The sequence below is a fragment of the Labeo rohita genome, chromosome 23, assembly GCF_022985175.1.
Source record: "Labeo rohita strain BAU-BD-2019 chromosome 23, IGBB_LRoh.1.0, whole genome shotgun sequence".
Classification (NCBI taxonomy): Eukaryota; Metazoa; Chordata; class Actinopteri; order Cypriniformes; family Cyprinidae; genus Labeo; species Labeo rohita.
Genome location: NC_066891.1, coordinates 7419675 through 7443927, shown reverse-complemented (window position 1 = coordinate 7443927; position 24253 = coordinate 7419675). Strand labels below are relative to the sequence as shown.

General features: G+C 35.4%; 1 protein-coding gene and 1 long non-coding RNA gene across 4 annotated transcripts; one reads left to right on the top strand and one right to left on the bottom strand.

Annotated features, from left to right (window-relative positions):
* The first annotated feature begins 417 nt into the window (after positions 1-417).
* LOC127154660 (uncharacterized) lies at positions 418-18044 on the top strand. 2 transcript variants are annotated; one of them, XR_007825505.1, is made up of 3 exons: positions 418-485; positions 15133-15242; positions 17989-18044. It is a non-coding gene; the product is annotated as an uncharacterized LOC127154660 (long non-coding RNA). The 2 variants fall into 2 exon arrangements; XR_007825504.1 differs by lacking the exon at positions 418-485 and adding an exon at positions 2504-2577.
* On the bottom strand, positions 15328-24213 carry znf740b (zinc finger protein 740b). Of its 2 annotated transcripts, XM_051096338.1 has the most exons (7): positions 24068-24213; positions 21286-21436; positions 19033-19230; positions 18690-18824; positions 18451-18580; positions 18230-18348; positions 15328-16311 (listed from the first exon to the last, which is right to left on the bottom strand). In XM_051096338.1, the coding sequence occupies exons 2-7, from the start codon at positions 21421-21423 to the stop codon at positions 16141-16143; spliced, it is 891 nt and encodes a 296-aa protein (XP_050952295.1). In that variant the 5' UTR covers positions 21424-21436; positions 24068-24213; the 3' UTR covers positions 15328-16140. The 2 variants fall into 2 exon arrangements, with proteins under 2 accessions (XP_050952295.1, XP_050952297.1); XM_051096340.1 differs by lacking the exon at positions 21286-21436.
* Between the last annotated feature and the right edge of the window lie 40 nt (positions 24214-24253).

Sequence of the window (24253 nt, the reverse complement as noted above, 5' to 3'; positions counted from 1 at the left end):
GACGCAACCAGGCCGAGATAAGCGCGCCGCTTGCCATCGCCACGGTCCCCAGGCTCGAGTGTTCGCTGACGGAAACGCCCCCATACGGCCTGATGTGTTTTATGGCGCCTCTCGCCCTCACAGGGCCTGTTTATGGATTCCCGTCGAATAGAAAATCATTTCACCTTGGAGGCAGAGACGGCCAAAATCAACAGCAATGCCACAGCTTTTGCTGATCCAGTAGTATTTCAACAAGCTATTCTATGCGGTGTAAAAATAATATCTTCTTTGCAGTATTTTACTTCAGTTATTTGTCTCTTTGTCTTCAACGTTGCAGATAGCTGTGTGAAAAATCCCTCAGATAAATCTGGTATCTCGTGCATTAAAAGTCAAATCCTGTTCGTATTCATTTCATAATTGCACAATATTTATTCAAGAGCACATTAAGCGTTTCAAACGTGCCATTCGGAAAGGCTAAGATGTTATTCCTCTGGCTGCATCGGCGGGTAAGAGTACACCTTATTTTCATATCACATGACGGAGAGTTTAAAAACACATAAATTCAAGCGAAGGCACGCTACATTTATCAGCCAGGCAGTTGGATATGTCCACAAGCCTGTTTAGACATTTCTATTTTCGATTTGCCTGCGCCATTAGTCACCGAATTTGGCCGGGGTCCTCCGTTGAAAACGGAGGCCGTCGATCTGAGCTGGAGATGTTTGCGGAGTATAAGCTGCAGCCTGTTGACATTTTAAGAGAGGAGGCCCTTCTTTCCCTTCGCTGTGATTTAGAACGAGCCTCAAATCCCCGAAGAGTCCGTCCTGCTGCGTTACATCTGCACGCGCACATGCGTTCGCACACAAACTGGCTCTTTTAGCCGCTCACGTCCATGTGTGTGAGAACATCTGGTCTGCACCCTCGCAGCGACGTGAAAAGGCCCACAGGTCATTGTTTCACACACTCCGACATGTTTCGTTCTCATTTTTATGTCATATCGTATAAAGAAGTGTTTGAGGTTTGCATCTGACAAGCTATTTCAAATGGGCCGAACGTGTATAATGAGTGTCGTGAACTGAAATAATTGTGACAGAGGCGGTGATTAAGATAGTGATGTAATTGTAGAGTGAGACGCGGCCGTATTTCACTTTTGTTGTAGACACTCAATGTCACACAGCAGTGGTAGCAATTAAGCTTTATGACGTTTTTGTTTCTCGCGTTCGTTCGCGTCTTTGCTTTCTCGTGTGGTCGCGTTTGGTCTCGTTCCATTTGAGTTTACACTACTTACCGCTTACAAAACACTTTGATTTTCGGCCATTATGGCTTTCAGAAATGAATCTTTGGGTAACCAAAACAAGATCTTTGCACGCTTTAAGTGCTCAGCTTTTTCCCTCCCTCCTTCCATCTTTCCATCTCTCTCTTTCTCTCTCTCTCATATATACTTTCATTCCCCCCTCACCCTAGTGGATTCCCCATCTGCACCACAGCGCCCGTTAACAGACGCTCGCCTGACAGATTTACCGCCGCCGTCCCACCATTGGCTGCCAGCGTGACAGAGTTGATTTAATGCTCGCTTCTGATTGGTCCGTGAGCGACAGGCAAATTTATGGCCGTGCTGTGATTCGACGCTGGCTGTCTTTGATGTGAGTTACCGCTCTGTTGCTTATGGGACACAGAAACGGTGTCAGGTTTCAATCGTAAAACCCTCTCCCCAAGGGAAGGAGCAGGGAGTGCTCGACATTCCTGACGTCATGAGAGCAGGAGGAGGAGGAGGAGGAGGAGAAAGAGAGAGAGAGAGCGCGAGTGATTTGTAGCTGCAGTCATTTTCACTCACACAGGCCTGCTGCAGTTTCTTTGTGGAATGTGTTCACATCTAACTCTCTAACTCCAAAATAATATCCTGTTTCAACACCCGACACTCAAAGAAAACATCTCACATGAGAGGCAAAAATGCGGACGATCTGACTAGCCGATTTATCTCAATCAACGCACATCAGAAATATAAACATGACTGTCATCGCTGTCTCCCATTACTGGTGGGTTGATGTTTGGTTACGATAAATTTGTGGCCTGCCACTGATAACCACATATATGCGATAATTCTCATGGTTAATTCCTTACAGTGTGTGAATAAATGAGGCATTTAGGCAAAAAGATGAGTTATCAGATTAACTAATTTTGCATAATTTAACTATTATGCCAGAATAGTACACCTTGAGTAATGAACATTCTGCCATCATTGTCACAATAGAATATATTTAGAAAAAAGTCTTAGTGTTTTACAATGAAAGTCAATGGGGTCCACAAACATCGGACCCCACTGACTTCCACTGTGTGGACAAAACAACTAAAATATTATTCAGAATATTTTATTTTGTGTTCCACAGAATAAAGAAAGTCATACAGGTGAGTAAATGATGACAGAATAAAAATGTTCAAATTAACTATCATTTTTCTCAACATCTTAACAGGTTGATTAATTTGGTTATTGGTGATTTTTCAACTTTTCAACTTTTTTGCCTTTCACCAGGCAAAAATTGCATGTCTGGGCCACTGGAAACATAAAAGCACACCTCTCCTCAACAAGCCACATGATTTGAGGTATTACGAATAATGCCTGTCTGTAGAGCATGACATTTTTATCACCAAGTTCATGGGTTTGATTCCTTTGGAGTGCATGAATTTAAAAAAATGCTTAGCTTAAATTCAGTATAACTTGTAAATGTAAAAATGCAAATGCTGAATAATGCACAAAATGCAAGTATGAGCATCAGTGCTTTAGCAAACACATCCAGTGTGTTTATTATACAGTGTACTACTCTATTGAAATAATACTGCTTAGGAAGCAGTAAACACAGCGTACTTGTTTAATTTGGCTTCTGCATTGCAACATATTGTTTCCATGAGGAAAGATTCTTTTACAATCAACATTGGCAATGAATGACCTCTCGACATGTTTCAACTTCCTTTACCTCTTCTGAAACAACATTCTCAGTGATTCCCATTAAACTCCAGACAATTCACTCAAGCACACCATAAAAAGTGAACATGTGCGGTTGACAGCTTAAACGGATAGCTCTCCCAAAAATGAAAATTCACCCTAATGTTGTTCTAATGACTGACTTCATGTCTGTGTTCTTTAAAACATCTTTTAACGTTTTTTCTTTTGTGAAGCACAAACAAAAAAGACATTTTGAGAAATGCCTCAGTGCTTTTTTTTCATGCAATGAACGTCAGTAGTCACCAATGTTCTTCAAAATATCTTCTTTTGTGAAGAAAGTAAGTCATAAAGGTTAGGAATTAGATTTATCCCTTTAAAATGTAATTTCTTTCTCATCTAACACTTAATATGTAGTAAGACGTGTAAGATGTGTCCTTTAAAGGAGTTTTATTACAGTTATTAACCTCATGCAACATACTTTCCATTTACATTCGATAGGAAATTCCAGTCTTTTGTTGTAGTGGAGCTTTAACTTGCTTATAATTCCATTTAATGGTGTGCAGTAAGTATATTTCTTCTGATATAATTGTTAAAATCCATGAGAAAGGATCGGATGTCAAGTCCTAAAGACAAATGGCAGCATGCAATTAGTTCACTGTCACATAAATCTTCACTCGATCTCTTTATCTGCGTGCACGTCTACGTGTGTGTATTTGTGCGAGGGCGTGTCTCGCCCGCGAACTCTTACTTCTTTGAAAGATGAGAACGCATCGCGGTATCCCTTAGAAATTTCCTTGAAATTATCAAAAGCAGCTCCCCGGCCATTTATTTCCCCATCCACCATTATTCCTCGCAGATATTCGCGTCGCATAACTTTAGTCTTAAGACATCATGAGGATGTCTGCTCATATCAGAAACGGTTTTTAACCATAGTCCCCTCCTGCTGCCCCTGAGATTAGCGAGGATGTATATGACTCATATCTCTTCAAAGCACTTGAAACTGTCTGGTATAAATCAATGTATCATAAAGCTGATCAATAGCAGCGCACTGCCAAAGTCACTTTGGCCTACTGTCTATCTGTACTCTCATCTCCCTAAACGCTTCCCCCTCGTCCATCTATCGCCTTTATCTGTGCATCACTCGCTGAGGAGATCAGCGGCGGCGTGTGTGAACCCCCTGTAACAGCCGTGACCCGTGAAAATTTCTAAGGGTAAATAGCAAGGCCGGTGCCGTCTGTCAAAAGCTCAAGGATTCATAAGACGTGCACCTCCACCTCACCTTGCCTGTTCAGGTGGAAAATTGCAATGGGACGAAATGAAGGCGCACAAAGGCCTTCCCATGCTCGCATGTAATTGCATAACATCTAAAGAGACGCATTAGGGCTTTTTAACATGCACGCCAGCATGCCAGTCGCAGTGTGAACTCTGCTGGAGGCATATTGCATACTTGCACACTTCGCGTTTTGTTTCTCTCTGAACAAACAGGACTCATAAACGTCTCAGTGGCGGAAACAATGACACAAGCTGTTTATGGAAGGTCAGGGAGGTGCGAATGTTCAAACCTTTATTAGTTTAATCAATTTTTCTATAGAGTTCATAAACAAATCACAACTGGGACCGGAAAACACTCCTGTGCAACAAAAGGAAAAAGCGAATCAGCAGTCAAAAGGGGGAAAGTTTAATATCACTTAATCCACATGAAAATGGCAAAGGAGCAGTCTTGTCTTATTCAGTATTGAAGCAAAACTGTTAAAGCTCATAAAGACACTTGATATACTGGCGATAAGTTAAAGAATTCCCATTAAGCACAACTTCACGCAGGGAAAAAGTTGAAAATATATATCATGTTTAGAGAGCCTGGTTATGTATTAATCTGGTATTTGCAGAAAATATAGCAGGTTTAGAGGGTGCTAAAGGATTAGTTCACTCCAGAATTACAATTTCTGTGTCATCCAAGACGTTCATGTCTTTCTTTCTTCAGTTGAAAATAAGATTTTTAAGGAAAGCATTCTAGGATTTTTCACAATATAGTGGACTTCAATGGGGATCAGTGGGTTGAAGGTCCAAAATGCAGTTTCAATGCAGCTTGAAAGGGCTCTACACAATCCCAGCCGAGGAATAAGGGTCTTATCTAGTGAAATGATTTGTCATTTTCTAAAAAAAAAAATTTTGTAACCACAAAAGCTTAACTTCACGCATTATGTAGTCACATTGGAAAGGTCACGGGTGACGCAGGTGGAAGTACCAACCCAGTGTTTACAAAGTAAACATGAAAAGGAAAAGGTAAAACAACGACGTTGGATGATTTTGAAGTTGGAGGAGAAAATGAGATGGAGTTTTTAGCCCTACCCTACCTTTTTGAACTGAACGAAGATTAAAAACTAACCGCTTGTGACCTTTCCAATGTGATTACGTTATGCATGAAGTCAAGCTAGTGCAAGATGAGTATTTGTGGTTAAAGTAGTAGTTTATAAATTTGTATTTTTTTTTTTTAATGACAAATCGTTTGCGCTAGATAAGATCCTTATTCCTCAGCTGGAATCATGTAGAGTCTTTTGAAGCTGCATTAAAAACGATACCTGGTCTCAAGACGAAAACGTTCCTCTGGGAACTTTTCCACAAGATGCGAAACACGTTCCAATATGTACACATCACTGCAGTTTCCAGAAGAAACGAACAATGTAAATTTCTTGTTATTTTTTCAATTGTTCTCAATGGGAGCACCTCGTTTTTTAAAAAAGCGCGTCTTTTTTTGCGCTGAACGATCGGGCGTTTTTTTCTAGGGCCCCAAGAGCTGAAGAATGTTCAACTTTGAGTAAAGCGCTGTGCTTATCACTGTCACTTTCTAGTCAGCTAACCAATTGGAGTGGAAGAGAGGTGGGACTAATACTGATCACCCTGCTTGTACAATGACTGAACAATAATGGAAAAGTTAATATCGCTTATCTCCGAGTATTTATGTCTTTAACAGATGGAATTGCCGGACTACCATATTATTATTATAAAAAATAATGATTGGAGAAACATTTAATTTGTTATGCGTTGGCCATTACTTTAGCTGATATCCTGTATCATAACAACAACAGCATCTTACCTGGAAAATGGGAACGGGTTTTCAGCTGGCTAAAAAAACTTTGGTGGACACACAGCCTTATAGTGTTCAATGGACATTGCAAGTCAGAACTGCAGTGACACTTACTAAACCAACGTCACATAAAACGTACCATGTACGTTCATCTGTTCCAGAAAAAAAACTATATAGGCTACATTCAAGCAGCAGCAGAATACTGTTGTCAGTCTTGTATCTGAGTCCTTAATACGGTTAGGTTTACACACAGTACAGTTGTTTACAAACTCACACCCGTAAATTTTTAGGACTCACAACCGCATTCTCGGAACACATGCTCTGTGTGAACGGAACAGGACTCACGTCATTCAGTGCGAGAGAGCCGCTCTGCAGCACAAACGCACGTCCACCGTGTGTTGCATGCTTTCATGTGTGGTTTCTACAACTTACATTGACGGAGAAGTGAGCTGTGTGTCATATGAAAGTTTAAAATCCAGTCTCCACCGGAGCCGCTCCCATCAGTTTTGTTTCTATGTGCGCGAATCAAATGCTCCGCTCTTCACCCAAATATAAAAGCTGCTGTCAGTTAATGAAGGTTTGATGAATGAACTCCCAGTTAAGTTGGACTCTTGTGGGCTCAGAAAGTGATAAAAGTTTAAGTTTTATGGATGTCGCCATCTTTGATATTAACTTCTCTATGGTTACTGGTAAGGAATACGCGGGCTCGACTCCCGTTGCACGTATTCGAGACGCTTTTGTAAGCTGCTGTGTGAATGGGACATTTAGAGACTCACACCTGTACGTAAATGCGGTTGTCAATCCCAAAAACTGACAGTGTGAACGTAGCCATATGGAGAAATATCCTGGAATGTTTTCCTCAAAAACCTTTATTTCTTTTCTACTGAAAAAAGACAAACATGAACATCTTGGATGACATGGGAGTAAGTCAATTATCAGGAAATTTTAATTCAGGAATCAACTAGTTGGCTAGTGATATTTTAAAATGTTTTTCAAAGTCTCTTATGCTCTCCAAGGCTGCATGTATTTGACCAAAAATATAATAAAAACAGTAATATTGTTACAAATTATTGTAATAACTTTTTTTCTGTTTGAATATATTTTAAAATTAAAATAATTTCTGTGATGGAAAGCTATATTTCCAGCAGCCATATCTGCATTACTCAAGAATCACAAGCCAATAGAGCAAAAATCATTTAATCTACATGAAAATGTCAAATGAGTAAAGTCTTAAACTAAAAAACTCAACTTGTTCAGGCTTTTTCTGAAACTTCATCATTCAGTATCTACGCAAAACTGTTAAAGTTCATGAAGACACTTGATCTTATGCAAAAGATCATGGTGATAAATTAAAGAATTCCCATTAAGCACAACAGAAAGTAGCCATCTAAGATATATCATGTTTAGAGAGAGGCCAGTTACTTAATCTGGTATTTGCAAAAAAAAAAAAAAAAAAAAAAAAAAGCGGAGCAGCTTTAGCAGCAGTCTTGTGGTTAAGAATCTTGGCTAGTGATATAAAGAGCAGAAACACTAAATAACACAGCTATTAAACTCAAACTCAGCACCTAGTTGTAAATAAAACAGATCACTGGAGTATGTTTTACAAGGAAATACAACATTTCCTGTTTAACTTATTGTTACTTGAGTTTTCTTTGTAATTTGTGAAATTTACTAACAATTTCTGAATGAAACTGTACAAATCAGTACAGGCTTTGTAGTTGAAGTTAAGTTCTCATAACCTGCATTGAGGCCCCTGGAAGTTTCCTGTGACCTAGACTATACTCAAAAAAGGCCACCATTGCCCGAGTCGGGCCTGTGGGCTTCTCTACAGGGAGGCCCGAAACACCGATGGTGGGTCCCAACAAGCGCAGATTGATGGGGTAGCGCGGGGCCAGTGTATGTTAATGTATCTGTCGAGGCGAAATGTGCTTCAGCGTGAGAGTGATTTTAACGCTCTCGGCAGGACGCCGAGGCATTCGTCCTGTCATCAGGAATGTGGATGACTCTCGAGCGAGATAAATCTTGACAATGAGGCGCTGGTCAACTGAGCCGGCACTTTGGGTTTCCCTCGTAAAACAGAGTTTAAGGGGTTTGACAAAGGAATCTTCAAACCCAACGGCAATGGCGAGAGGAAATGAAGCCGTTTTGCAACTGTTGTTTTTAAAACATATGGGTATTGTTTTAATTAGCAGCATGGACATGATGATTAAGCTTTTTTTTTTTTTTTTTTTTTTTTTTTTTTTTTTTTTTTGATTAAGCATTTTTAATAATAAGTCTTGCATTTTGTCACAATCAATGACTTATTGAATTAGTAGCTAGTTAATACTATTCAAGTTTGTAGAATTTGTTTTTTAAATATTTTTGAAAGAAGTCTCTTATGCTCACCAAGGCTGCATTTATTTGATCAAATAATATTACAGTAAAAATAAATATTAGTACAATTTAAAATATCCACGTTCTATTTTAAAATATTTTAAAATGTAATTTATTTCTGTGATGCAAAGCTGAATTTTCAGCATCATTACTCCAATCTTCAGTGTCACATGATCCTTCAGAAATCATTCTAATATACTGATTTATTTCAGGATTCTTTGTTAGAAAGTTAAAAAGAATTTTAAAAATAAAATAATTAAAAATTAAAATACATTCAAAATAAAAATATCTTGTTACATCATACATGTCTATGCTGTTACTTTAATCAATTGAATGCTTCCTTAAATAAATAAATAAAAATCGCTCCAAGCCCAAACTTTTGAGAAGAGGTGTATACAGATAACAGGTTCCATCACAGCTATATAAAATTATATATATAAAATTGCAAACTGTGGTGTAACCTGGTTAAATCCTAACTACTGCTAAAATGTCATCCCTCATGGCATCTTTTGATTGCATTCTGATGTTGATACAGCAGAAAACACAGGAGATGCCGTATCTGTGTGATTTCTTCCCCTTCATTAAACCCAACAGCCGTCAGAGAATAACATGAGGGTGTCATTTATCATTTCTCAACTTCCTGTTTACTCTGTGTGAGGGCTGCAAAAAGTGCTGAAAGGAAACTAATTGTGCCGTTGCACATAAAAGTGAAATTTTCATATGAATATGCATGAACTATTTGGACAAAAAAGTAGGTCAAAGAATGTGTTCTGAATTCCCCGGCCTGCCATCAGCAGTCGGTGACAGTCATTCTTTTTGAGAAAACATGGGCGAAAAAAAAAAAAAGACAAGCTGATTAATTAATCTTCATCAGCTCCAAGTTAGGAACTGACTTGTTTTCGTATCTTCCATGAAAAAGACTAATCAAAAGTGCAAAATGCATAAAAGTTAGTAATTTCTATTACATTAAAATTCAACAACTTGCAAATTACTAAAACGTTTACTAAAATTCACATGAAAATGGACAATTATAATAATATAAACTGAGCAAAATATTAATAAAACTATAACAGCATCTCAATGATGCTAAAATAACATAGTGTTGCAAACGTATAGATTAATATTAATTATTGTATAATGTTCTCATTTTTTATAATATCTTCCTTTTGACACTTGTTCTCTTGAACTATCAATTCAACAAAGAATCCTGAAAAAAAAAAAAACACCATTTGAACAAAAATAAGAAGCATCACAACTGTTTTCAACATTGATAATATTAATAAATGTCTACTGAGCAGCAAAATCAGCATATTAGAGCGATTTCTGAAGGATCATGTGAGACTAAAGACTGTACTAATGATGCTGAAAATTTAGCTTTGCAACACAGAAATAAATTACATTTTAAAATACATTCATACAGAGTCATTTTAAAATGTAATAATATTTCACAATTTTTTACAGATTTTACTGTATTTGTGATCAAATGAATGCAGTCTTTATGAGGCTTTTTTCAAAAACATACAAAAAAATCTTTATAAAATCCATGAAATGGAATGTTAACTTAAAGTTTAACTATAGTTAATTTATGTAAGTGAGGACAGCAAAATAAAGTAAACTGTGACATATTATACCCAAAAATGCTTCATACAGTGGACTACACTGTAAAAAAAAATTTGTTGAGTCAACTTAAAATAATTTGTAACCTGGCTGCCTTAAAATTTTAAGTTTCAAAAAAGTTTATTCAACTTGAAATGTTAAATTATACAAAGTGACAACTTAGATATTTGAGTTGAATCAAAAAGTTATTACTTAGTACAACTTAACATTTCAAGTTGAATAAACTTATTTTAGTTGACTGAACTTAAAATTTTAAGGCAGCAGGGTAACAAATTATTTTAAGCAGACTCAACAAATTGTGTTTTTTATTTTTTACAGTGTACCGGTAAAATTTATAAAATTTATTTGGAATATTATTAAGACACATTAACCTGACCATGTTTTGCTTAAGTGTTTTTTTCTTTAATTGCTAATGCAACCTTTTTACACCACAGACTGAACAAAATTAAGCATTGCTTGCTAATTGGAAAACAAAGTATTGATAGTTGTGTAAATATTGTCATACTTACAGTTGTCTTAATATTTTTTTGGTTGATTGTAATCCGTTACATGCCTTTCCATCAAAGTTATCTGACATTATCAAGATGAATTTGTTCTGACACAATTTAACTCTGAGTTCTTGCCATATTTTATTACCATTTTCTAAACTACAGCGAATAAGTGATAATGTGAGAAATGTTGAAGGTGTCTGAATAAATTTTGGTTTGACTGCATTCCGGTTATAGCTCTGGACTTATTACACACTCAAATCCTGAAAAATCTCCATGATAAAAGTTCAATATCACTTTTAGTACAGTTTAAACCTACAGCGTACAGTTAGCAGCCCATATGTTTAACCACGCTCCTAAAGAAGTCCCAACACTTTAATATTTCACTTCCATCATTATGGGACCACTGTAGTAATCCGTAGCCCACGTATGCAGCTGTATAAGAGAGGACTGAAATTTTAATGAAGATGGCTGCCTTGCTGACGGGCACTGCGCACCTCTGCTTGGTTAAATATCATCGTTAATTAACACGTAAAGGTACGCTGTCAGCAGAATGACAGATGGCTGCAGCGGCGAATAAGAGAAGGTTGATTAATCTATGAATTAAACATTAAATATTGCTGTACATGCAATTTGATGTGAATTAGGCCCTGCATTAAGGGCTTTGGGAGGGTTGCATGTGAAATAAGGCCATTCGGACTTGAATAATGCTGCCATACTGGTATACAAATGTGTGCATTTGTGTGCTAAGAAGCCATTTTAAGACTGTTTTGAGCGTCTCGAATTGTACGAACGTTGCACGGCCATGTCTAAGAATCTCTTCTCGTCCGCCTTGGCTTTAAGAGCGAGTGTGTTAAGTGCTCTCAGCCCACGGGTGTTATAAATCAGGATCAGCAGTCAGGCTAGAGAGGAGAGGGCTATGGCCTCTCTGAAGCAACACAAAGCCAGACTCTTTGTCTAACTCTGTCTCCCTCGCTGGCAATGCGGTTTGAGTTGCCTTGAACGTTTCACTCCATTACATTTCTGCTGGAAATATCAGTTTGGCTTGCCAGCATTAAACTCTTTTTTCCAACACATACAAGTCTTAGCCTTTATTAATAATATTTCCATACGCCAATGAAACTTGCTTCAGTTGTGGGTTAAAATTACGCTTAAGTACATTATAATCATATTTGACAGAGTTAGTTAGTGTCTGGAGTCAAGATAGAGCTAAGAAATAAGTACAACTCAACTAAATCTTAAAAAAAAGAAGAAGAAGAAGAACACAGCGCCCTCTACTGGATCATATGGAAACAGACGTGTAATCTATGCAGCATGTAGAGCATATATGTACATGTAAGCCTATATATGTTAGTAATGCAGGTAGTGAATGATGACAGCTAGAATATAACCCCAAAATAACTATGCTAAATCATTTTTAAGGACTTTAAAGGCAAAATCTGTTTTACATGCTTCAGCACACCTGTTGGAAAGTTGGTGTATTACGCCACCTGCTGGTAAGCATGTATACTAACGTTTAAAATTTTGGGATCAGTAAGAATTATTTTGTGAAAGACTTGCTTAAAATGATCAATTTAACGTATCAGAGATATTTATAAATCACATAAGATATGTATTTTAAATAATTGCAGTTCTTCTGAAAGTTAAAAGGCGCAGTTCTTAAAATAATCCAGAATTTTTTTTTTTTTTTTTAAAAATCACAATTTCCACAAAAGTATGAAGCAGCACAAATGCTTTGCCATCACAGGAAAAATTGACATTTTAAAATATGTGACCATGGACCATAAAACCAGTCATAAGGGTCAATTTTTTAAAAATTGAGATTTATACATCAAATGAAAGCTGAATAAATAAGCTTTCCATTGATGTATGGTTCTAACAATATTTGGCCAAGATACAACTAATTGAAAATCTGGAATCTGAGGGTGCAAAAAAAGTCAATATTTTGAGAAAATCGCCTTTAAATTGTCAAAATTAAGTCCTTAGTAATGCATGTAAAAATGTTTTCCTTTTCCAGTAAAAATGTTAAAACATCTTCTTTTTTTAGTAAATGTATCATCTTTTAAGATTTTGTTCAGAAAAACAAATACTATACATATATGTGACCCTAAACCACAAAACCAGTTATAAGGGCCAATTTTCTGAAATTGAGATTTATACATCATCTGAAAGCTGGATAAATAAGCTTTCCATTGATGTATAGTTTGTTAGGATGAAGACAATATTTGGTATATAATATACTATTTAAAAATCTGGAATCTGAGGATGCAAAAAAAAAAAAAAAATCAAAATATGGAGAAAACCGACTTTAAAGTTGTCCAAATGAAGTTCTTAGCAATGCATATTACTAATTAAAAATTAAGTTTTGATATATTTATGGTAGGAAATTTACAAATTAATATTATTATTATTTAATATCCTAATGATTTGTGGCATAAAAGAAAAATGGATAATTTTGACTCATACAATGTATTTTTGGTTATTGCTACGAATATACCCATGCTATTTAAGACTGGTTTTGTGGTCCAGGGTCACATATATTCAAATGGTAAAATGTTATTTCGAAATTGTATTTCAAATTGTTATAATATACACAACATTACTGTTTTTACTGTATTTTTTCATTAAATAAAACTTACCAAACCCACACTTTTAAACTGTAGTGTACTGATTACAAAGAACAGTTTATATTTAAAGGGATAGTTCACCCTAAAATGAAAATTCTGTCATTAATTACTCACCTTCATGTCATTTCAAATCTGTAAGACCTTCATTTATTTTCAGAACACAAAAAAATATATTTTTAATGTATTTTTAACGAGACCTTTCTGACCGTGCATAAACAGCAATGCAACTACCACATTCAAGGCCCAAAAACGTAATCAGGACATACTTAAAACAGTCCATGTTTTATAAAGCTACTAAAATACTTTTTGTGTGCATAGAAAACAAAAACAGCAACTTTATTCATGTCAGTCTTCATAGAAGTATTCTCGTAGCTTCATACCATTACAGTTGAACCACTGATGTCGTATGGACTATTTTAATGATGTCCTTACTACCTTTTTGGGTGTTGAACGTGTCAGAGCCAGAAAGCTCTCGGATTTCATCAAAAAAAAATCTTAATTTGTGAAGATGAACAAAGGTCTTACGGGTTTGGAAGAAAATTAAGTGAGCAATTAATGACAGAATTTTCATTTTTGGGTGAACTGTCCCTTTAAGGCATCTGCTTTTATCTGAAGTGACTCACGGTGTATTCGAGGTACAGTAAAACATAGGCCACTTTTTTCTTTTTTTTTTAAAAAAAAGAGAATTTATTGTAAACTTGAGGTCCTAGGACTCACTAAATGGTGTCTAACAGGATAGAATAAAGCTTACCTGTAGTTCATGTTTGAGAGTGATAAAAAATACCAAAGAAATGGATCAAAGCATTTTTCAAAATGTTTCTCATTGTCATAGTCACAATACAAGTCCTTTTACTGTGTATGCGTAACAAAAGGAACATGCAAATGCATACACGTAAAAAAAATACAGTGAATCTGCTACGTCAGACAGTGGCAGCAGTCTAAATCCTACTACTGTTCTATTTAAATTATTAAAATGCTGAAAAAATATATTAACTCAAACTGCGTCATAAGTCTGTGTTCAAGGGCTGAGGTCTACGCGATAAGAAACGTAACGAGACCTCTGCTAAAACTAGCGGTTTTATATAAACATCTGTGTCTCTATGAACTGTACAACCTGTTAAAAGGTTTTCTTTGTTATTCTTGGCTCGGCTTTGTCAATCCAGTGACTTCAGAAGAGAAACGTTGATGCTAGCAGACTTACCGCATGAGTCACATCATACTGTGACGAAATTTGTCATTCATACTCAAACACCCGACGAAAAGTGAGTGTTCATGTTGACCGAAAGGCCAACTTCAAAAGCTTGACACCATAACGTAGGCCACAAAAAAAAAAAAAAAAAAAAAAAAAAAGAGCTCTCCTGTGGATGTAAAATGGATGTGTTCCAGATGCTTCTGCTAAAAGCGTAAAAGCCTGTGTAAAACTGTCAATGGCCACAAGCTGTTATCACAGTATTTGAAGGAATAGTTGAAAATTTTCTGAAAATATGCTCACCTTCAGGCCATTCAGGACTTAGATGAGTTCGTTTTATGCATTGGAACACGAGAGAAATTAAGCATTACATCACTTGCTCCTCTGCAGTGAATGGGTGCCGTCAGAATGAGAGTCCAAACAGCTGATAAAAACATTACAATAATCCACAAGTAATCCACACTACTGCAATCCATCAAATAAATCTTGTAAATTAAGGCATTTTTTATTTTAAACTGGCGCTGATCAAAATACTAACTCATAATCTATATCATCGCCTCCTCTGATCAAAAAACCCTGTTGTCCAAAAATTTCCTGTTGTCCTCTCACATCAAAATCCACTAGCGTATTTTTGATGTTTGATCTGTGCATATTTCTCTCCTGATTCAGACGAGATGACTTTTTCACTGGAGAAAGCAGTATTATGGATAGAAGACTTGTATTTTAAATGGAAGCTTTTGGAAGCTTAAAATGGAACTTTTCACGTCATAAGACGTTAACTGATGGACTGGAGTAGTTTGGATTACTTGTGATGTTTATTGTGATGTTTTCAACAGCTGTTTGGACTCTCATTCTGACGGCACCCATTCACTACAGAGGATCCATTGATGAGGAAGTCATGTAATGCTAAATTTTGATGAAGAAACAACCTCTTCAAAGGCCTGAGGTGTGTACTATTTCTTACATTTGTCATGTAACACAAAATGATTTATTAATGTGCAAACTGAGAAAATGTATTTTGAATGTGTCTATTGTCACTACAACTGACTTGTCTGTAATTTGTTTAATTCTGTGAAATTTTGTGGTCAAAAAGGTCTGTTGTCAATAGTGTAGCAATGCATGTACACTGTAAAAAACAACTTAAATACATTGTTTCTACACTGTAAAAAAAAAAAGAAAGTTGTTTTAACTTAGTGTTCACGCTGCCTTAAAATTTTAAGTTTACTCAACTCAAATATCCATGTTTTCATGTAGTACAACTTACCATTTCATGTTGACTAAACTTAAAATTTTTAGTCAGCATGAACACTAAGTTAAAACAACTTTCTTTTTTTTTTTTTTTTTTACAGTGTAGCAGAAGTCACTTTAAAACCAAGTAGCTTCTTGTTGATCTATGCAGCAGACTTGTGTGACCAACTTACAAACAAGCAAAATATGCATAGGGAACCTTTTGAAACTCACGCTTCTGACGATTCCTATTGAAACGACTGGATTTTGCTTGTGAAATTTCGCAAAGAAATGGTAAATGTGAGCGCACTGTAACACTGAGAATCCCAGCAATCTACAGTCCTGCATGGGGACTACAAAAGTAAGCAATTCTAAACTACCAGAAGTCATTATTGCCTGGACTGAACGCACAACTAACCCGCCTGCTGATCACAGTACCGTCTAAAATACAAAAAATGCTATTTCCCAGAGTCCAAGCAGTATAAAAGAGTCCAATGGGGTCGAGCTGGACGTGGAGTCTTTAAACAGTTTTTACAGGCTCAGACCCCCGGTCAGGTCATGTTGGCGAGTCCGTTGCGTTTGCTGGGAAATGGTTTGTACGAGCGATCGGAAGGCTGTCACACCGCCAGCCTGCTGTTGTTTGTCTGCAGTGGGCTCCAGGATGCCGAGTGCTGGGAGGGGTCCTGAGAATACGGCCGGCCTTCACAGCACGGCTGGTTCTCCTCTTTAGGGATGCCCACGGCACACAAACGTCGATGCCGTAGTAACCGGTCGGTTCTGGAAAAGTTCTGTGTGATAGAAGGGGTTCGGAGTTAGTCTCTTTTTTGACAAGAGAAGACATGAACTGATTGACTGATTCCCAATGTCTCAATAAGTTTCCCAAAACCCCCTGTGTGCCATTTAAAGTGTTCTTTTGTTGGAACTACACTTTCATTGTTTGGTTACATACCGCTCTAATCACTATGTTTTAGAGTATATTAATTATATTGGGTATTTACTGAGAAAACACACCATTTTTTATATTATTGTTCAAGGTTGCATTTATTTGATCAGAAATACAGTAAAACAGTAATTATTACTACATATTACTACATTTTAAAATCACCGTTTTCTAGGTGAATATACAGTGGCATGTGAAAGTTTGGGAACCCCTTGCAGAATCTGTGAAATGTAATTTTAACAAAATAAGCGAGATCATACAAAATGCATGTTATTTTTTGTTTAGTACTGTACTCAGTAAGATATTTTACATAAAATTTGTTTACATAAAGTCCACAAGACAAAATAGCTGAAACTATTAAAATAACCCCCTTCAAAAGTTTGGGAACCTTTGGTTCTTAAAACTGTGTGTGGTTACTTGAATGATCTATGACTGTTTTTTTTGTTTTGTGAACAACAGTGAAAACTTTTGAACAGAATGAAGATGTGCACATTTTTCTTATTTTGTTGAAAAATTATTTTTTCCCATTTAGTACTGCCCTTCGGAAGCAACAGAAGACACTTGCATGCTTCCCGGAAGACAAATTAAGAACAATTTACCATATCTTCAAATTCATAAAATTTTCACCCCCCAGCTTTTAATGCATTGTGTTTCCTTCTGGAGCATCAGTGAATGTTTGAATCTTTTTTTTTTAACTCAGGACAGTACTACGGAAATAAAAACATGCATTTTGTATGATCTCTCTTATTTTGTTAAAATTATTCACATTTTCACAGATTCTACAAGGGGTTCCCAAATGTTCGCATACCACTGTATTTTAAAATTTAATTTCCTCTGATGACATTACTTCAGTCTTCAGTGTCACATGATCCTTCAGAAATCATTCCGATATGCTGATTTGGTGCTCAAGAGACATTTCTTATTATCAATGTTTAAAAAAAATGGCTTAATATTTTTGTGACACTGTGATACATTTTTCTTTTCAGAGTTCTTTGATGAATAGAAAGGACATCATTTATTTGAATTTTTTTTTGTAACATTATAAATGTTTTTACTGTCAGTTCTAATAAAAAATTAATGCATCCTTGTTAAATAAAAGTATTACATCATTATTATTATTTTTTTTTAATCTTACAGACCTCAGACTTTCAACTGGTAATGTAAAGGTCCAGTTTGATATTGCAGACTCAGATCGTAATTTTTGCCAGCTAAATTGTCCTACCAGCTTGAAAACAACATTGTGTCAAGTTTTCTGGTATAATTCAGGCATGAGCGCTCATAAAAGTATATGCATCAAGATTTTGTTATTAATCTGTTATCAGCATGACAGAAGTCAAAATTAATATGAATTGTCAACAAGAAGTACAACGTACTTTCTTAATTTACATTTCTAATGGATTAAGCACATTTTATCAGTGCTTATCAGTCATTCAAAATAAATATAAATATGTATTTTTAGGTGGCATCACCAAGCTGTCTAATTTTTTAACTCTTTCCCTTCAACTACTTCACTCCATTCTGGCAGAAAAAAACACTTTTAATGATCAAACTGATTCCTGATGGAATTGTGTTCTGAAGATGATGGTCTTACATGAGGGTGAGTAATTACAGAATTTTTATTTTTGTGTGAACTATCCCGTTAAGCTTTTGCTTCATCCCTACTATGTTGCCAGACACTAACAATAGCTAATACTTATATATTTCTGCATGTAATAGGCAAACAGCAAGCTCCATGTGAATAACTGCCTGTGTTTGTCACGTCTCACCTGTTGGCAGCGGTCACACTGATAAGGCTTCTCACCGCTGTGAACACGCTTATGTCTTTCCAGGTGGTAGCGCTGAATAAACCTCATGTCACACATATCACACCCGAATGGCTTTTCCCCTAAACACACACAAACAAATGTACACACATTTACTTGGATATGTAACTGTGATTGGTATGAAATGTAAGATGACATCAGTGCAGAAAAGGATAATGGCGTACCTGTATGGGTGAGAATGTGCCGTTTGAGATGGTAACTACTACGGAAAGCACTGTAGCAGTGCTCACATATGAAATTCTTCTGCACTTGAGAGCTGAGTGAGTTATCGTCATTAACGTCAGGAATCTCCACCTTCAGAAGAAAAGAGCATACAGTCAGGATACGAATATGAGCGGAAGTGTGTAAATGTGATAAACAGGCAAAGTTGCACGGCAACACTGAAGACAGACTGAGCGCATGCCTGGGGTTTTTCTCTCATTTTGGTGGGAAGTCCAGACTTCCTGTTCTTCTTCTTTGGCTGCACATTCTGGCTGGATTGCATGTCTTTTTCATCCAAGAGCCTGGACGAGTGAAACTCTCCATCCTTGCGGATGAGCTGTTCAAAAACAGAGTACAAGGCACTGTTTTTTCTTTCAAAAAATCGTACTTTCATTTATGCATTTGGTAGTTTTTATCCAAACAAAGAACTGAACCCTACAGGATTCAATGGCCTTTCAAAATTAAAATGAATTGTTCGCCCCAAAAATTCATTCCAAACCAACATGATTTTCTTTCCCGGCACAAATCACGTTTTTGTCTCTTACCAGTGGTGGGCAGCTGACTCCTGAGGGAAGCACCATGTGGCCGTGTTGGCTGTGCGTGTCCTGGTTGTGGTTGTGGCTGTGATTGTTTTCTCTCTGTCCCTGGCCCAGATGAGAGCCCATCTTCTTATGGATGGGCATGGAGCCGGCCTGCATGAGTGCCATGCTGGACAGCACCGCTTCACAGCCAAGCAACCCAGCCTGTGCAGAAATACAACCACAAACATACACATCTGTTCAGAAACAAACTAACAATGCTTCCCAAAACCACTAAGATAATGGGTCGGAAATACAGCTTGAAAACTGACAAATGTGACCCAGTTGACACTTTCACAATCTGTCAAATTAATTCAGAGGCCACAGTTATGCAACTATGTCAAGAACATACCCAGGGCATTTTTCAATAATAATATTAATAATAATAAACATTACCATCTGATCTTGAAAATACACAATTTATGCAAATAATAATAATAATTATTATTATTATTATTATTATTACTAACAACATTGTCATCTTAATGATTTTAAAAATGAATAATCCATGCAAATAATATTATTAAAAATGTCATCTTAATGATCCTATACGATACTACTACTACTACTAATAATAAACATTATCTTAATGATCCTTAAAACAAATGACACAGTTTATGTAAATAACATTATTATTATTGTTATTATTATTACCAACAACATTGTCATCTTTGAAAACACATAAGATATACTACTACTACTACTGCTAAGAATAATAATAATAAACACTGTTATCTTAATGATCCTAAAAATACACAATTTATGCAAATAATAACATCACTAACAACATTGTCATCTTAATAATCCTAAAAATAATCCATGCAAATATTAGTATTAACAATGTTATCTTTATTATCCTTAAAACAAAAATTATACAAATAATAATAAAAATAATAATAATGTCTGTTATATGAACCTCTGTAATTGTCATATCTTGTGCCATTATTAATATTGTTGACTTAATGATCCTAAAATACATAATTCATTTAATATTATTATTAACAGCCATAATGATCCTAAAATTCACAATTTATAATAAGAATCATTATTATAATTATTATTAGTAGTAGTAGTAGCATTATGTATAGATGATTTACAATTATGTTTATTAAAAATATGAATATTATTTTGCATAAATTATGGATTTTAGGATCACTGACACAATAACTGCATATTTTATGCAAATTGTGTGCTTATATTTTGCAGTCACTGATACAAAAATGTTAATAAAAATAATTTTTATTAACATCTTTGTGTCAATGACTGCAAAATATAAGCACAAAAACTGCATAAAATATGCAAAAGATGCAATGTGCATAAAATTTATGCTATATTAATAATAATTTTGCTAAAGTCTATTTTTAAGGTTATTTAGATTTTTACATTATGACCACAACTTACAGTAACATATTATTCATAAAGGTCATTTTCATTGCTGAAAACAGTAATTTGTCACTACTGCAGTAAATTACATTTGTAATCATACAAAGGTATATTTGACTTAATGATCCTCAGACACATAATTCACATAATATTATAAACAGTCATAATGATCCTAAAATTCACAAGTTATAATAACAATAATCATTATTATAATTATCATAATTATTATTATTAGCAGTAGTGGTAGCATTATTTATCAATTATGTAAAACTATTATTATTAAAAATATGAATAATATTTTGCATAAATTGTGTATTTTATTTTAATAACATTTTTGCCTCTATGACTGCAAACTACATAATTTATGCTATAAAAATAATAATTCTGTTGAAATAAGGTCTATGTGTAGGGTTATTTAGATTTTTACATTATGACCACCACTTACAGTACCATATTATTCACAAAGGTCATTCTCATTACTGAAAACAGTCATTTGTCACTTTACTGCAGTAAAATTAGATTTTTAATCATATAAAGGTATATATTTTTAATACTCCGACAATGTGAAATGTCCTTAATTTTCTTCATGCAAAATATAATTTTGGGGAGAAATCTGATCAAGACACGTTCTTGACAGCTTTTGTGAGATCCACCCCATTATTTGTAAACAACAATCTGTATACGTTTTGTGTCAAGTCGCGCTGTGAAAGTGAATCACAAGAGTTAATACACAAAAACTTTTGCTGAGCAAAAGGAAAATGAAGACTTTCTTTTTCAAACAAACGTGGACAAATGCAAAAAAATGCAAATGAAGAAGAGAAAAAAAAACACACTGACCCATTTCATGTGATCTCGCACTGAGCTGTTGGAAAGGTGTGACATCGCGGTGGTGAGAGTGTGTGTGTGTGTGTTGGGGTACAGAGAGCTTCGCTCGGGGCAGGGAGAGTGTTTAGAGACCACACAAGCCCCAATCATCAGGGGCCCAAGCCTAGAAACAGAAGGGGGGGGGATATAAAGCCAGGGTAATATCCATCTCTGTCTATGATGTTGCCACACATCTAGCCCACCACTAACAGAAGTTGTCAACCGTGGACAAATCACGGCTTTTATTCGCTAGAATCAGACATTTTCCGTGTCTGCATCGCCAAGCCTTTGTTTATGTAGGCTTATAGGGCTGCGTTTTTAAGCCATAAGAGTTTGGCTTCAGATTGGCGTCCAGAGTCCCTAAATGACATCTGGAAACAAACCAGGTCAAAACTGAATCTGAGTGGAGAGGATTCTCATTGGTTCTGTCAAGCTGAAATGGTAGGAATACATCCGAGCATTTATGCCCTGTTGATTTTGGATTTGGCTGGTCGGATTCTGGGACTCACTGGAATAAAAACAGATTTATTTCAACCACCCTCTTTCCTTCCATCGCTTATTCCTGTGCATTAGGCCGACTAACTCGCTCTCAAAGATCCAGATAAACACAACTATAAATCACAAATGAACAAAATGAGGCACGGAAGCCGCTGGACTATTCACAGTGCGATCGAAAAGACATTTAGATCAAGGTGAGTGTGTGAGTATAGTATATTCAGTTGGCTTGTGAGGGGATCTGGCAACCAACAGAGTGCTGAAGGTTAAATTAATTCCAGGAGATAGAAAATAAAATCACATCAGTCTTATCACATGGCAAACAGATTGCAATCTAAAGCAAACCAAGCCAAAGAAAACAAACTTTATGAGAAGAGCTCAACTGCATCAATGTAATACACTCCATTATAACTCATTTAGCTTGTAATTACAGGTAATAAATCAAACTGCTTGGCAATTTGTTGTTTTTAATAGAAATCATGCATTCAAATTAAAGCAAGTATTAACCCGCTCAGACCCAGTGACTGTTACAATGGATATCACTTTTATTTATTTTTATTTGGTGCCACCATAGTCAATATATTATCGCCACAGCACAAGATATGACATACACTACCAGTCAATATATTTTGTATAGTAAGATTTTTTTTTTTTAAAAAAGTCTCTTCTGCTCACCAAGCCTGCATTTATTTGATCCAAGGTACAGCAAATCACTTAAATTTTGAAATATTTTTACTATTTAAAATAACTGTTTTCTATTTTAATATATTTCAAAATGTAATTTATTCCTGTGATTTTAAAGCTGATTTTTTTACATCATTACTCCAGTCACATGATCCTTCAGAAATCATTCTAATATTCTGATTTGCTGCTCAAAAAAACATTTATTATTATGTTGAAAACAGCGGAGTAGATTTTTTTCATTTTTCTTTGATGAATAGAAAGTTCAGAAGAACAGCATTTATCTGAAATCTTTTGTAACATTTTTAATGTCTTTATCATCACTTTTGATTCATTTAAGCATCCTTACTAAATAAAAGGATTAAATTCTATTATTTCTTTCCACAAAAAAAAAAAAAAAAAAAAAATTATAATGACTCCAAGCTTTTGAATGGCATACTGTATAATGTTACGAAGTTTTTATTTCAGATAAATTATGATCTTTCTCTTAATCAAAGAATCCTGAAAAACATTTACTCAACTGTTTTAAATATTAATGATGATGATTATAAGAATAATAATAAATGTTTCTTGAAGGACAAATCAGCATTAGAATGATTTCTGAAGGATCATGTGACTGAAATAATGATGCTGAAAATGTAGCTTTGATCACAGGAATAAATTAAAATTTTAAATATATTCGAATAGAAAGCAGTTATTTTAAATAGTAAAAATATTTCACAATATTATTGCTTTTGCTGCACTTTGTATCAAATAAATGCAGGTCTGGTGAGCAGAAGAGACTTCTTTAAAAAAACATTAAAAATATTACTGTTCAAAAACGTTTGACTGGTAGTGTATAAGCAGCATGATTTAAAGAGTCGCTGGTCTGAACCCCAAAGTTTTTAATGATGTGTTTACAAACATAATTATTTAGTTCTACTTGCTTGAAATGCATTAAAAAAAATCTAAATTTAACTGCTATTAACATTTCATTTGTATGTAAACATTTCACTTTAAAAAAAAAAATATTTGATTTACACAAATTTTTAAAGTACAATAATTTAGCATTAGTTTTATTCAAATTAGTTTATAAAATGCCTTAAATCTATTTAAAATTATTTAATAACTTATCAAATTCATGTGTACAGTTACCTGAGCGTTAACCAATGTGCATTGTAATGAAATAATTATTAAAAATAACCATATATATGGCTGAAACGCATATAATCATATATAGCTAAATCATACATGATAATATAATAAAATCTATATATCTGAATTGAGAGAAGAGATAAAGCACAGCCATATTATTTGTGTCTGCTGAACAGAATTCAGGTCTGAACGGGTTAAAAGTAACAAACTGCACGAATTCATATATTTATAATCTCAATATCTGAGTGAAATTCATTTTTCTTCAGTCTGAGCTGTGAACACATTACTACTGTAAACTCCTCCATTCATCCTGCAGCACAACAGGGCGTGAGTTCACCGTCTATTTAACTTCATATTTCAGCGCCGTTAAAACATTGAGTCTTTTGTTAAATGTTGTTGCAGGTTTAATAAAAGCAGTACCGCATGCTACGCGCATTTGTTTTACCTCACTCTTCTTCGTTTACAGTAGCCCAATGTTTTCTTGTCGGACAATTTTTTCAGTTTACAAACACAGGAAACGTTACCGGAAGTGCTCTCTAGGGAGAGCGTCCATCACGTGACCACCGCACTGGCAACAAATTACAGGCTTCTTCCGGTGTAAATAAAATCCGCGAGCGTAATGAGGGAATTT

What these genes read in the sequence shown, in the direction of transcription:
- znf740b (XM_051096338.1), bottom strand. Translation starts at nt 21,423, where the DNA reads ATGATTGGGGCTTGTGTGGTCTCTAAACACTCTCCCTGCCCCGAGCGA. An exon ending in TGCGAGATCACATGAAATGG is followed by an intron (nt 19,231 to 21,285) that starts GTCAGTGTGTTT and finishes ATTTCTGCACAG; the next exon opens with GCTGGGTTGCTTGGCTGTGA. An exon ending in GAGTCAGCTGCCCACCACTG is followed by an intron (nt 18,825 to 19,032) that starts GTAAGAGACAAA and finishes GTTTTTGAACAG; the next exon opens with CTCATCCGCAAGGATGGAGA.